General features: G+C 41.9%; 1 protein-coding gene across 1 annotated transcript in view; it reads left to right on the top strand.

Annotated features, from left to right (window-relative positions):
* The window catches only part of LOC117466023 (trichohyalin-like), a 45,610-nt gene that overhangs the window by 11,824 nt on the left and 17,191 nt on the right, over nt 1-16,595 (top strand). The window contains exons 3-6 of the mRNA XM_034109152.2: nt 2,930-3,000; nt 10,289-10,397; nt 11,872-12,051; nt 12,715-12,954. Coding sequence (XP_033965043.1) covers nt 2,930-3,000; nt 10,289-10,397; nt 11,872-12,051; nt 12,715-12,954 — 600 coding nt within the window. The remainder of the gene's footprint in view (nt 1-2,929; nt 3,001-10,288; nt 10,398-11,871; nt 12,052-12,714; nt 12,955-16,595) is intronic.

Here is a 16,595-nt window from a genome sequence, read left to right as displayed (position 1 = left end):
CTGAATTATGTTTTTGTATTTGGTGGTTTGTGTCCCAGCACTGAGGATTCGCAAACAGGCGTTTGTTAAATCATTTTAAGATTGGCTTTAGTCAATGTTTGAAAATGAATTCTTCATATATGATAAATGAGAGGTAACATTTTATTGATGGTATTATTTCCACACATTTCTCTCCATTCTTCCTTCTGCCAACAGTGTCGCAGTTTCTCGTCTCTCCCGTTTTTGTGCTTAGTGCGTACGCATGGGTTAGAGTTTGCGTGGAGGACGGCACGTTTTCCCGTCAAGTTAGTATTTTATAAATCGCAAACATTGCGTAGAAACTGGCGTACGCCATTTTTTGAGCGTATATCCCTTTATACATGAGGCCCCTGGTCTGTTTTCTATAGATAGGAGGAGACCTCTGTGGATAATTTGGCTTCCTGCAAAAAGCTTTTGTCGTTTTAATTGAGACACCCCTTGTGGAAAATGACAGATTACGCTTTTAATAGTATATTTCCTAACCACTGTTAAATGGGATAGTTGCATTGCACACACACACACGTACGCGTGCCCATAAGACCTCCCTCTAACAAATGAGTTTACCGTGGTCATAACCTTAACAGAGCTCATTATCATAGATTGCAGGCCTTTTCATAAAGCGGAGACCACTGGTGACTGATTACTAGCGGGATGGTCAAACAAACACACACACACACACACACACACACACACACACACACACACACACACACACACACACACACACACACACACACACACACACACACACACACACACACACACACACACACACACACACACACACACACACACACACACACACACACACACACACACACACACACACACACACACACACACACACACACACTGTGATCCGTAATGAGACCTTATTCCGGACACCCCACCCAGCTGCCTGTAAATTACAGCCGCCACTCTGCCATACATACTTAATCAGCTAATGTTTTTTTATTCCTTTATTATTAATTTGCTCCTGTTTCTGATTTATCTGAAGCGCTCTGCATCACACCAATATTTTGTCTCTTTTACAGTTCAGAGAGGCAGAGTAGGCCGTGTGCTTATTCATGTACTTAGGGGATTGCATCTGTAATGAATGGACTGGCTGTTTAGGCATACACAACACAGCCTACTACTCACCTTAATAATGTAAGCAGGTCGTAACTCCTGCTAACCCAAGGGTATATAAGGCACGCATATACACACACACACATATTTGCACACCCAAACAGCCTACCTGAATTAGCCGCTGACCTCTGCTTATGCCAGGTCTTCTCGCTGTCACATTGCAGCTGTATTGGAATATGAATGTTTTCTGATTGGAGGAGAACATCTCCAATCAAGGTGAAGGATTGGAGAGTAGAGTGCTGGTGTTGTCAGAAAGCATTAATTAGCGTCATCTAAAATATTTTATCTTTGCTTAAAGGTGGGGTAGGTAAGTTTCAGAAACCGGCTCGAGATACACTTTTTGTTATACTCCATGGAATGCTCTTAACATCCCGATAGCAATGAATATCTGAAGTGCTTTGACAAAAAATCCATAAAAAAATGTCATCTGTGGAAGCCGTAGTACTGTAAAAAGTACATCCAATCCGTTTAGCTGGCCCGGCTAAACGGATTGGATGGCCTACCTGCCTGTCAGCCTTCCATCGGGGCACAAACTTATCTCGTGCCCTCATTGGTCATGTGCGCGTTCGTGTGTTGGGGGAGGGGCTCTGTGAGGAAGTGGCAGATTTTCTCCGGTTGTGTATTTTCAAATTGTAGCGATCTCGAGCCGGTTTCTCAAACTTACCTACCCCACCTTTAACATATAACATGTGCCTAAAAATAGCAAGTTATGCACACAGCAGATATAAAGGTAGTCTGTCTTTTTGCAACATGCATTACATTTTAACTTCACACAACATACATAAGATACATTTCAACTTTCCATGTGGTTGGGTGTCGGTTAGTGGTCCACTACCCCATATTCTGCAGTCACATAAACTCGAATTTGCACACATACCATTACTTAACACTAGCGTATGCATAATTGAAACACACGCGTATATTTAAAACACACACACACACACGCACACACACACACAGGACTGTGTGTGAGTCATTGCTCTCGGCATTGATTTCCTTTTCCCGGAGTGACCCCTGTCACCACAGCAATAGAGTGGCCGATATTTCACCAGAACTGCTGGGTCCCTCTCTCAAGCCCCCCCCTCTCTTTCTCTAAGTCTGACTCTTTATCTCTCTGTACTTCCCACTAACTCCCTCCACACATCTCCTAATTTGTTCTCCAATAATAGTCCTGATAGTAATCAAAAAGCTGGGTGACTTGTAAGGCTTAATTCATTTTGTAACATTATCTTAAGTACAGTAACGGTATGAATTGACCTTACAAAACCAAAATTGCGACCTATATTTTTCACATCTCCTCCACTAACCAACGTTCAGTCACAAAGAAACACAGAGTTATTCAGCACCACAAAATGAACAGTAGTCTCCGTGTGTTTAAGTATGCTCATGTACTCTTTTATCTATGAACTCAACTTTCTCTTCAATTCAATGGCCTTCTTTCAGAGCGAGTGACTTCCTGTGCCACTATTGCGTCAAATGCTTTCATCCCCCAGATAGGACAGCTATATTAAGTCATTAGAGTAATCATCATTATTTTAGATTATTTTCCTCTTTATTTGATTTTGTCAAATTAATTAGATTTGTGTGATTTGTGTTCCGTTTTGAAAAAGAGGAAAGCAGACTTTTCCCTTGAATTAATAGTTTTGTCTTTTGCTGCCATGGTTTTAAGATGCTTCAAGTTGAACATTTCTTAATCTCCTCATGTCTGTGACTAATGAATAATAATTGCTGTACATGCCCCATGTGACTCAATAATGTGGATGTAATTTCATATCTCCCCCAGGTGTCTGAGGCTGATCTGAGGACTTTGTTTCTGGATGAGCTTGTTGGACCTACGGCTAACATCCCACACAGGTATGTGTAGTTACAGCCACACTCAGATTCCCCCTCATCAACAAGGCTTTTTTCCCCAGGTAAAAGTTTACCCTTGACTAAAATGACTTATAACTTCTTAAGAATAACTTTATGAATCGCCCACACACACATGCAGGTCCCAGTGTAGATAGAGGTAACCGAGTCGGCCTCGGGGACTCTGCCTCTCCTCGGGGGGGTTGAGCTCCTCGGGGAGTCGCTGGAACATCACTGTCCCCCCTTGGCAATATGCAAATCCCTATATGATATTTCCCACCATGCAGAGCTCCAAGGCCCCCGAAGACTTGTTCTGTTTCTACTTTCTGGAAAGGCAGATTTTCATTCTAGGTTTTGCACATTTTGACAATGAAAGAAGCATTTTCTGAATCTAAATGGTCATCCTCATACATATGTGCCTATTCCAGATGTTTACATCCTTAGCTAGACGCCTGGGGGGTATACTGCGAAGCAGGATTTTCGCTTAGCCGGCTAAATTCAGGGAAAACTCCGGCTTTCCGGTCCTACGAAGCTGGTTCTCTTTTTAGCAGGCTAGATCTCCATGGTAATATATGCTAAGCAGCTAACCTGGTCGGGACCAGGTTAGGTTGCAGGCTAAGAGCTCAACTCAGTGAAAGCACCGCCTGCTGACCAATCAGAGCTCAGTGTGCGGAGTTTAAAGCGATCAAGTCATATTACAGGAGAAAGGAAATACAGAAAAGCTGCCGTCGCAGGAAAGACGGCCGGCAAAAATCACCGACTGTGTGAACGTGAACATTAATAGAATATCACCTCCCATCTTCAGAGCAATCTGACTATTATAACATTAGCGTTAAGAAAGCTTACTTAAATATCGGCCACAACATAAGTAACCGGATCAGAGTACATTAAGTACAGTCCGCGGCATATCACTTCATAATGTATCATATATCTCCTTATCTGAGTCAGCTGAGCCGTATCTGGCCGTGCAACACTCACAGTGTCACATACTGTATGCAGAAGTATTATTTTAAGCAACACATAAGTTGACGAAACACTCGAGACAAATGTAATTGAAGTCAGATCGTGTTTTAGACGGGGCAGTGATATCATAAACCTGTTGATGTACGCATTCAAACACTTGTTCTGTTACCAGCTGTATTCACCTTGCAGGTGCAGCTATGTGGCTTTTATCCTGGATAAAGTGTTTAAGTCATGGATGTTTAAAGTTTAACTTCTTCATTTTTGACTAGTATTAAAGTTCACTTTTCATTCAGGAAGTATGACGCTGCGCTGTCAGTGCGCTTCTCCATGTTTGTGATTGGTCGAATGCTCCAGATACCACCCCTTTCATGTGAACGCGCACCTAACTAGATAGGACACGGCTGGCTTGAGCGATCCACTTGATAACCAGCGTCGTAGGACAGTTTAGCGAGAGCGCGTATGTTTTGGATTAGGCCAACCGGCTAACTCAAACATATCCAGGTTAGGTTGAACCAGGTTCGCAGTATAGGCCCCTGGACTCACCAACTGAGTCAACTTGATATATGTTGAGCTTTGGCTGGAAAGTAACTTCCTTTAGCAGCCGAGCAAACTCTGATTTTGTCATTAAAAGTATCCTGCAGAAAAAACATTGAATTCAATTTACCTTATTTTGCAACCATACACATTTACACTACTTTTTAACATACATTTTCCATTGATGTCTTGCACCGACAGCATTGATAATATATTGTATTATAAACCTGAATACGGTAAATGTAGTGGGGTAAAAACAATATTTGCCTCTGAGATGTAGAGTAAATGGAAATACTTTGATGAAGTACCTCACCAAAGTATTTGAGTAAATATACTTTGTTACTGTGCATCAGTAAGTGACAACATGGATAATACATTTCTGTCCTAGACTACATTCTAGAAGTTGCATTGTACGGTTTAGTGTGATTACATGAAATAAATCAAATGCCTTGCAAACATAAAATTCCATTCAATATTGTTTTATTCAGAAGCTGTAATATGAAAAATAGGAACACAGGCGAATACGGTTAGACGTTACCAGTCAGTAGTTTGACAGCTTGCAGTGCTGCCAATTAAACTTGAGCAGGAATTGGTGGTCTGGCACAATTTGGCACAATTGAGTTTGCGGCTGCGGTTTCTTTGACGTTCCTGCGAGAGTCACCGAAGGGCGTGATGGATCCTCCGTCAGCGTGCCGGCTGTCAGAGGCGCGGGGATGTGCATCACACCTTGAGCGTTTTAAATGGCTGCACATATTATAATAATAAAAAAAATGAAATGAGTAAATCAGGACTCATGACAGGCAGGTTGAAACAGTGGGTGAGTGTGTGTGTTTCTTGCCACCAGCGTCAACATTAAACACATCAGATTGAAGCCACCCTCCAGGGTAGCATCACTCAGCCAGGTGTGTGTGTGTGTGTGTGTGTGTGTGTGTGTGTGTGTGTGTGTGTGTGTGTGTGTGTGTGTGTGTGTGTGTGTGTGTGTGTGTGTGTGTGTGTGTGTGTGTGTGTGTGTGTGTGTGTGTGTGTGTGTGTGTGTGTGTGTGTGTGTGTGTGTGTGTGTGTGTGTGTGTGTGTGTGTGTGTGTGTGTGTGTGTGTGTGTGTGTGTGTGTGTGTGTGTGTGTGTGTGTGTGCATGCTGCGTGTGTGCGTGCATGCGGTGAAACCTAAGTCTTTTATCTACTTTTCTTTTTCCTCTGGTTTTTTGTTTATCTACACATTTATTTATATATTAAAGCTGTGCAGAACACACTCTCACACACAGATTGATCTATTGATGTGTGAGTGGGTGTCAGTATTTTATTTTCCCACTTCCTTCCCATTGTTTAATGATTTCCTGCAGAGTTTTTCACACTTGAGTTAGTGCTGTTTTCCTTTGCCAAAAGCAGTCAAATGCTGAAAGTTAGTTAGGTAAAAAGAAAAAGCTTTGACAGAATATCCTGATTCTCATTTGGGAACAGTAGGAACTTACTTTATTTCCACTCCGGCATTATCCCTCAGTGTAACTGTTCTAATTCAATTGAAAACTTTTCTTTGTTCTGAAGTGACTGGAGCTTCATTATTGCTACATTATTATTTTCCTGCTTGTTTTTCTATTGTCCAGCTGTTTATCCGACAGTCTCCCATTCTTCTCTCCCCATTTATTTTTGTATTGTTCAAGGTCTCCAGTAGATGCACATTACTCTTTATCTCTGACTCTATTTCTCCACTCTCTTTCTCTCCCTCTCTCCCACTTCTCTCTCAGGACGGGAGGAGGATATGTCTCTTTTTCTCCATATTGACTTTCCCAGGTCAGGCTCCTCTTCTCCTATTAGGCCAAGCTAACTGATCAATACGCCAGCCTGGTGGGCTGCTGTGTGGACATGCAGACAGGCAGACACAGCGGGCCGTGCCCCGGCCAAGTGCCACGCTCATTAACACACACCCAGCAGGAAATATACAGTATACATACCAATCACACTCTCACAAATCACAAAATGGATTTATATATACAATTCATAATAATACAGCTGATTCTAGAAACAATTCAAAGATTGTTTTTGTCATATGCACAATAGTTAGGCAAACCAATATTAAGACTCCTCCAACAGTGCAACACACATTATACTTAAGACATAAAAAGTGCAAGTCGAACAATGGTGCGAGTTAAATGCAGGAATAAGCAACTATATACATAGAATAAAAATGAACAGAAAGTTAAATGCAACTCCTATATTTCTACAATCTGTAATAAAAAAACTCACACAACTAATGCCTCAATCAATCAATCAATCATTCAATCAATCAATCATGTATAAATCTATAAATCGTCATGCACTTTGTTGCTTCCCTGTCAAATGTGAAGATGCAACTCCTCTCCTCCCCTGCTGTTTTCTCAGCTGGTGAGTTGTGACATCTGCAGTGCTGCATGGATAAGCAGCTGCCAGAGATGGAGGGGGGGGGAGTGCTGTGGAAGACAATGCAGGAGAGAAGGGACGAAGAGGGAGGGGTGCAGGGCACTGTCAACCAGCAACAGTTAGGTGTACAGCAGGGGGAGACAGGATGGTGTGTGTGTGCCCATGCACGTGTGTGTACATGGCAGCGTGCCAGGCGGTGCCATCTGGCTGCTTGACAGAGCTCTTCTCATTAACAGGGGGGTTAATTGCTGTGGCAGCACCCAGGCTGTGTCAAACATCACCCTGGGGACACGGAGGCAACAGACGATCTACATGTTTGTGTACGCACACGCACAAATGAGTGTGTGTGTTTAAGCATTAAACTGGGAATCTAAAAGCGCTTTTCTCTACGTAAAAGTGTTAAACAGCAGCCTGCAGTAAATTAGCCGTGGCATATGAAGAGGGCAGCGGAGGGGACCCACCTGTGTCCTGTGTGGTGTGCATGCATGTGTGTGTGTGTGTATGTGTGTGTGTGTGCGCTTGTTGTGCAAGTATGCCAGGCTACATGCATGTTTATATTATTCTTATGAATTATGTCTTGTTGCTGTAATGATGTAGAAAGAATTGGGTTTACACAGCCAATGTCTATAGCCCTGAGGGCAAACACATACAGGCACAAACACACACACGTGCACACACACACACACACACACACACACACACACACACACACACACACACACACACACACACACACACACACACACACACACACGGCAGGGGGAAGGGGTGGCAATTTGCATGTTATTACTGCATATTCATGACTAATTTTGTTAGCCTTGCCTAATAGGCCTGAGTGACAGCTTGAGATATCGAGAGTCGACTTTAATATCACACACACTCACGGTGACACACACACATACAGACACACACCCTGCTCTCTGTCCGCACAGTAATCATAACAACACTTAGGGCTCTAAATTACAGGAATTCCCTGTTCATCTGTTGGCTTGACATTGTGTCATTTGTTTAGCACAACTGCTTTATTGTATACAACAATATGGTAAATCATATAACCTCATTTGTTACATGCATAATCATGACCTGATATGCCCCCGCACATGCACGCATATTCACACATTAAATCACATGAAACATTTGCATTGTGACTTGTTGCCGGTCACATTGTTTTTGTATTAATTTCCCGAAAACTAGTGAACAAACTATAAAATGCAGCCTCGACCCGTCGTGTTAACGGTGCAGAAAATAGAACCTTACACGCCATTGAGTAATACAAACTGTGCTTATTCTCTTCGATTTTTCAATCTTTGTTGACTACAAAGCTGGGTGTGTGTGCATATGTGTGTTTAATAAGAATACTTGGCCAAGCCAAAGTGATGTTCCTTATCTCAGCTAGTGAGTGTTTTCCGTCGTACACACGGCACTCTAACCATCCCACTGTGAAGGTGAAAATAAGGATGAAATTGGCTGCAGTTACTTTTCATTCAAAAACCCTCTTTCCATTTACAACTAGTTCCCATTTCAAACCATTCCTCATTTAATAATCTCTAATAAATGTGGGCTTGTTTTAAGTATTTCTTCAAAGAACTGACAGGAAAATAAGTTTTGCAAATGCTAATGAGTAGACCAAGCTTTCCCTAAAATAATCATGTTTTAATGTAGAAGGTTGTATCCTATGTAAAAGTTAAGGATTGCTATTTGTGCATATCTTTGGGGAAAGATTGTCTTTGTCCACACATTTATATACATAATAGAGGCTTCTCTGCATGCTTAGGAGTACACTCAGTTTTTAACATTCTTTTTTTAAACAGATTTTCTCAGTGAAATGCTCGGCAAAGTGATAATTCATAACAAAGGAACGCTGTAGTTAGAGTGGAATAAGAAAAAAAGGGAATAGATAGCGCGGCAGCACACACTCCATTCCCTTCTAGACACAGAAACAGACTGTAATCTAAAGTCAGTTTGTTCACACTCTCCTCTGTGGCTTTTACTCCATTTGACTGAAAAGTGTTTTTTTTCCCTGAAGTGAAAGATTTAACTCTCAGCGCTCTCGATCCACTCACATGTCACTTTTGTCAAATCTTGCCTTTCCTTCCCTGCGTGCTGCGAACGTGTAGACACGCTTGATCAAATGTGAGTTTAAAATGTTTAATCTGCGCAAAGTTTCATCAGAATAACTCATCTCAGGAGGCGCGTGTGTGTGTGTGTGTGTGTGTGTGTGTGTGTGTGTGTGTGTGTGTGTGTGTGTGTGTGTGTGTGTGTGTGTGTGTGTGTGTGTGTGTGTGTGTGTGTGTGTGTGTGTGTGTGTGTGTGTGTGTGTGTGTGTGTGTGTGTGTGTGTGTGTGTGTCGGCAGTGGAAATATGTTAACTCTGCCCAGACACCTTTCTGAGTCACCAGTGACAGCTGTCACACACCCAAGATGGAAGGAGAAAGAAAAAAAGAACACACACACACACACACACACACACACACACACACACACACACACACACACACACACACACACACACACACACACACACACACACACACACACACACACACACACACACACACACACACACACACACACAGGTTTAGTATGCCCTATGGCACTGTGACAGCTCTCTGTGTGTGTGTGTGTGTGTGTGTGTGTGTGTGTGTTTCTCAGTCTCCACATCTTTCTGTCTTTCTACCTTCTTTCTCTTCCTTCCCTGTTACATTCTCTCTTTTCACCACAGTTGTTTGTAAATGCACAGTAACAGGATCACAAAAGAAGCACAATAACACAAAGTACAGGAGCACTTGGCATCAGTGACACACACACACACACACACACACACACACACACACACACACACACACACACACACACACACACACACACACACACACACACACACACACACACACACACACACACACACACACACACACACACACACACACACACACACACACACACACCAGCTCCAGTTGCTGTCACCTAGCACAAATTTCACCAGGCTCAGCATCTCGCTTCTCTTGAATTAGATTTGTCTCATAAAGCACATATTACATTTTGTACACACGGCATGCTGTTCATATAGCGGATTGCTTATTTATATATTACTTTAGGTCAGAGAGCATTACATGAATTAATAAAGCATCTTAATTACAGTAACTGTCAAGGTTGACTTAGTTTTGTCTCATTTGAAATGCAGTAAACCAGTATCAAGAGCGGCCTTGAAAATAATGACTGTATTGAGAACATATTCAATACACATACTGGAAATGGTACCAGGGAATATACTGGCAGCTTACATTGCATATAATTACAGGAAGTGACCCACCAGTATAACCTGTTTTGAATTCCCCGTTTTGTCCTGTTATTATTTGTCATTTATCTTCGTCTCTTTTCTTTCTCTCTGTTGTTCTGCTCCAGCTCTGTCTCCTTGGTTCAGATCACATCGGAGTTAGAAGACTTGAAAAAGGACATGGTCATCTGGGATCTGGAGAGGACGCTCGGAGAGAATTCGCAACCGAAGCAAAAGGTAATCAACCAAAGATATTTCAAACTACAGGATCACTCACCGCACAAAATGTCATCAAGATATTGCCCAATCTTTTGACATCTGCCTTATTATTAAGATCATTTAGCTTTCTTAACATTTCCTATTTCTCAAATGAAATTGAATACAGTTCATTGCATACAACTACATGCTATTTGGTTCAATCAAGTGTTTTTCCGTACATAAGACAGACATGAACAAAGAAACTAATTCCTATCATTTTAGCCTATTCTTTTCATAGCAGTTTTAAGACTGCCCACACAATTAAATGACTTGTTAAGGTGATTTCACTGCAGAGTGCTTGTTATTGTTTAGAAGGCTGTCTGAGGAGTGGATATTTTCTTTTCTTTTTACGATATTGCTTTGGCAGCTGTGCTGGAAGCGCTCCATGTGCAGCCAGGTTTAACAGGAAGCCGAGGCGTGTGTGATGAATTACCGGCATATCTCAGAGCCGGGGGTAACAAACATGGCGTCGCCGGCCGGGATTAAAAGGGAGAGTTTTTTTACGGCCTTCCCACACCTCCTTACAGGGTGTCACTAAATTATACCCACCGCTGTTTTACTGTCTTCTGTGGCTTACAGTTAAGACGCGCGTAAATACACACAGGCTTGCAGAAATGCACACACGCATGCATTTGTGCTTGTGGTAAACCCGGCTTGTTGGTTGTTTATGTGTGTGTTGGCTGGCGACTGCTTGTGAGTTGTCTCATTTGCACTGCAGCTAATTAGTGGTGTGTGTGATTACACAGCCTAACAGAAACAAGCGGAGTAACTGGAGCTTGTTCTGTTAATTATATTTTCAACAAATGTTGATATATCTTTTCATTCCGCCTGTGTTTCTGTTTAACTGGTACATCTGCAATGCAGATGCACGGATAGATCTGTTGGCACAGACTCGTGTACACACACACTTAATAAAGATGATTGCCACAGAATCTCATCTCTGTTCGTTAGCAGTAAGCCAGTTTGTGTATAACGCAAAACATTCCCAGAATCTGACATCTATGAGGCCCAATTAAAACAAATGATACCCGCTTAAAACAAATGATACCCGCAGCAATGGAAATAAAGGCATGTATACAATGTTATCCCTTTGCATTTGTCAGTGTAGAAGGTTTTCATCGTTAATGATATGGGAATGACTAGCATGGTCAAAGTGTTTCCTTCACATAACCCATGCCATCATCCTCTCTGTGACCCGGTGGCTCCTCTTTACAGTCTGACCCTGACCTGTCTCGTAAATAACAAAACATCTGTAGAATTCAAGTAAAAAATGCTCTTTTACTTTAGCCGGACTAGCTATAAACATTTATGTCATGGTTTATGACAATCTACAATAACTACTAAAAGTTGTTTAATAAAAGAGTTGAATAAATGATTACTGAATATAGATAGATAGTGAGACACATTTACTGTAAGTAAGTGTCTTCCTCTGGTGAACTTCCTCCGGGCCCAGACTGCAGCCCAGACACTGGAGAGCCGTGAGAGGCTAGAGCTCCTGCAGAGCGAGCTCTCATGTCTGCAGAGGATCCACAAAGACAACATGAAGGAGATCACAGAGAGAGGCTGCATCACCAAACTGCAGGCGGCCTCTGAGCTGCTGCGACGACGAGAGGGCGACGACACGCGCACTCAGGTGGGCACAGTGTGGAACAATGATTCAGATCTTTCACTTTTACATTGTACAACAATGTTCAAATACTGCATTGGAAGTGTTGTCTTTGAACTCTGAATTGTAATCAGATGCGCCAGCCTCTCACTGCTCTCAAGTTAGATCACTTAAGCTAAATTAATTTATAACGACAACAAAAGTTAAAAGGACCTATTGGGGAACAAAATGTACCCTGACTGATATTTTATTAAATTATATTCATTATATATACAGTATATGAATAATCTTGACCCGAAAAACAAAGCAATTAATAACACTTGTGAAATTAATGAAAGAAAATACTGCATTATAATTGTATTAAGTACTGCAGTTCATATCGTAATTGTGTACAAGTTTGTGTCTAAAGTAAAAGCACAAATTAAGGAGTAAAATGTACCCTTTGAGTGTATTTTATTATATTTTATAACAATCATGAACTGCAAATAAGCTAATTTGTAAATCTAACATGTGTTGTATTAGCAATCTGAAGCAGCATACAATACAAATACTTTGAGCTGTTTAAAGGGATGTTGCCTAGCAATGGGCCTCTTGACGTCTTCATTTGAGATGAAGTGACTTGCACCTCATTTGTTTTTACATAATACAACATGTGACTGCCTTCACCTTTTTTCTGACTCGCTCTCCAAGCTGAATGAAAGAGCGAGGGAGCTTCAGGAGGAACTTAGGAGGAAAGAGGAGGAATGGAGGCAAAGAGAAAACGAGCAGAAGCTGAAATATGAAAAGGAGCATGAAGAAGCAGAGGAGAGGGGGAGGCAGGAGCGGCAGAGGAGAGAGGAGGAGTGGGTGAGGAAGGTGGATGAAGAAAGGACGACCCATGCTCAGGCTGTTGGACAGTTGGCCAAAAAGGCAGATGTCCTGAAATCTGAGGTGAGTTGACATATGATCTATTGTTTTAACCAAACTCCACAATAAGTACACTTGGCTGCATGTGATATTATTTACTTGCTTCCTTCGTTTGTGTATGAAATGATTCTCTTTCCCGCGTGAACTCAAAATATCCCCCCTTCATCCACGATTAAAAGATGACTAGAATCATTCCATTGCAATTTTAATTGAGTTAATGTTTAGAAAAGTTTCTCCTCGTTTGAACTCAGAATATTTTCATTTTTTACTTTTTATTCTCGAGGCTCTGACTTAGACTTAAGTCTTACAGTTTTACGATACAGTTTTCCTAATTGAGCAGTTTGTTTACTTGCAGCTCGACACAAGACAGCATATTTACACGCGCGCATGTACACGCACTTACGCAGACTTGTACCAAAAAAGAAAAACAGCAAAACACTTCACCTTAATTCAGACCTCAGACACTCTCCTCCCCTCCCCCCCCCTCCTTCCTTCCATCCTGCCATCTCGCCACAACCGCTCCAAATTAATCTGCAAAATATTGATTTGAGGGGTGGGGGTGCACGATTGCGGCCGCATATTAATATGAACGGGCCGCTCTTCGTCTCTCCTCTATACTTTAAGATCCTCATATCTTCATAATTGATTAATGTTCCTTTGTGAAGTGGGGATGAATAATACATTAGTGGGTCTGCTGCGCCCTCAGGCTGATGAGAAAATGTTTAATTTCAGTAAATGTAGCGCTGCCTCTCTTTCATTTTCCCTCTCTGGTTATTTGTGAGTGTTGGAGTGTGTTTGTGAGTTTTCACTCGCGAGCCGAAGACTAGAGGAGTGTTGTTGATTTGCTCCTTTCGTGTTTACTGTCGGCTCGAAGTGCATGTTAAGCATCACAAACAAAAGGCGGCATCTGCATTTGTGAATGAATAAATTGGTGGAATGAGCACAGCATTGTTCCATTAACTCGTATAACTGTTACAAGCTGTTTGCCATCAGACGAAGAAATCAACCCTTTGGACATCTCTGCACACGTTGCGTCAGAATGCCCTGCGAACATCGGCTGCTACGGTGTCCATCGGCAATCAGTGAGGGCATGCAAATGTTGTATAAACCCTCCTGATCGGGACAAGGGGCTCTTCAGCAGCCTGGAAAGGTGCCAGGAGGGTGACATATGTCTGTCGCTGTGACTGGCACAGGCTGGCTCTGTTTAACAATGCTAATTATGCTAAACACGTGCTAATGATGATGATTAAGGGGTTTAAGAGCTACAGTATGGCGTGTTGCGTGTGAAAGGGTGGGGTGTCTGGCACCTGATGGTGAGCATCTGTGGGTAGAATAAATAAATGAAGCGCGCGCGCGCACACACACACACACACACACACACACCCACAGGTCTCTCTTCATGCCTACTTAGCCTCGCTTCACTTTCATTTTGAACGTGTGCCAATGATGATCTATACACAGGCACAGCTTCATCCATACACACTGAGCGCTAATTGAATACATAATTTGTATCCGTTAACAAGCAGCCTAATTAGTTATGCTAATCAGCCTAGATAACCCAATTAACCTCATAGAGTGTGTGTTTATGTGTGGGTGTGGATTTCTCTGCCTGAGAGCATCTCAGAGACACTTAAGAAAACACATTTGCCTAATTAATTCTCAATGACATAATCAAGCATTTATGTTTTTTTTCATGACTTTACTGTTCTACTTTTGAATGCCAGATAATAGGCTTTCCACACCAAAGGAATACACGGGATTCATGTTAACGGTGTTTTCCACATATGAGAGGATAAATGCCTTTATACACATTTCTGTTTGCCTTCTGCTAGTTAGATCCACATGCACATGTATATTTTTACAATTATTATGGTAGTTTAAACGGAGTGTATATTTTTTCAGGGAAGGTCTGCCTGTTCCATTAGTTTATGTCCTTGGAAATACAATTTGGCCTCAAGTTCTCTCCGTTTATTTAAAACCTTCAGTCAGCGTTCCCATCCTAATAGTGAGCTGTGTTTCCTCTCGTTTAGCTTCACCACTCATTATCCGGGCCATGTGGAAGAGACAGTGTTTAGAGAGGAGAGGGGGAGAGAGAGAGAGAGAGGGAGGGGGAACATGAGAAAACACCAGCTCAAAGCCCAAAGATAGAGGGAATGAATGAGTGACTGAAAGAGAAAGAATGTAGATTTTCTTTGAACCTGACCACAGCTCCTTGTGCTTCTAATGAATGCTGGGAAGCTAAGGGAGGGAGACACCCAGACAAGACTGTCTTTGTTGTGCCTGTGCGAGAGAGAGAGTCACACACAGATAGACGTACAGAGAGAGAGAGAGAGAGAGAGAGAGAGAGAGAGAACACAACAGATTTATGTCTTACAGGAAGTCTCCCAGATTTGTGGTGTCGCACAACCGCCTACCCGAGTCAACTCCATGCTCTGGCTTTTAATCAACAGTCAGTCTAAGTTCATGCGTACACACTACACACACTTGTATTTACTGGGTATTCATGTTCATGGGTGTATCTGTTCGGCTCTCTGGCATGGTTCTCTGCACCTGTGTTTACATAGGTGCGCCAGTGTTTGCATATTCTTCAATTAAAACATAACCTCAGAATGTTTTGACATGATAATAAGAGTTTCAAAGTGTGTCGAACAAGTCTTACAGTCACCTATACATACATTCATTTGGATTACCTTTTTTTATAATTATTTTAATTATTTTAAACAGTTTAAGGCAGAAATACTGAAATGATATGACCCGGGGCCACTTTTGCAAAATGGCAGGAAGCCACAGGCCATTTAATAAACAAACATGTATAATATTTTTTAAGATAAACACTTTTTTGGGGGAAATTCCTAATTTTCTAATTAAACTTTTTCGAATCATAGCTCTATTATTCTGTTTGGACATTTGTATTTGTAATGTAGCACCTCATTCACATTAAAAGCACAACAAAAATATGCCACCCTCCGACCAAATTTGGCCCATGGGTCGTAAATTAGGTATCACTGGTTTAATGGCTACCTTCAAAATTGCCTTATGGTGTTTTAAAAAACGACTGAGGTATTAAATGCTCTCCGACATTAGCATGAGGTCATGGCACCTTCGCTAATGTGCTAATGGAATTCACCGTAGTGAGCTAAACTGTGCGGCTTACCGTCCAAAGCCTGCACTTTTGTAATGGGAAGACCAAACACTGGATGCAGCGCAAGTCTCCAACAGGGGTGAGATGCTAATATTAGCTCGTGCTCACATTAGCTGAGTCATCTTCTCTGTGTCCTTGGCTTATTATCTGATTTAAGACTGATTAGATTAGCCTCGAAAGAGCGTGCACGCATACACACACACACACATACACACACACACACACACACACACACACACACACACACACACACACACACACACACACACACACACACACACACACACACACACACACACACACACACACACACACACACACCACATTTAAATATCAAAATGGAATTGCTTGACCAGTGAAAACTAGATTAATTCTAAAATGTTTGCATCAAGGTGCGGGGAAAAGCGATGACTGTGCATATTTGTAATGCACCTTGCAGCATTTAAAGCCATTTATGACATTATCTAAAGCTCATGTTATGCAAACACATTTTTCAAGTCAAAGCCACTTATGTTGAGGATAC

The sequence above is a fragment of the Pseudochaenichthys georgianus genome, chromosome 20 (assembly GCF_902827115.2).
Source record: "Pseudochaenichthys georgianus chromosome 20, fPseGeo1.2, whole genome shotgun sequence".
NCBI classification, from domain to species: domain Eukaryota; kingdom Metazoa; phylum Chordata; class Actinopteri; order Perciformes; family Channichthyidae; genus Pseudochaenichthys; species Pseudochaenichthys georgianus.
This window is presented reverse-complemented; position numbering and strand designations above follow the sequence as displayed.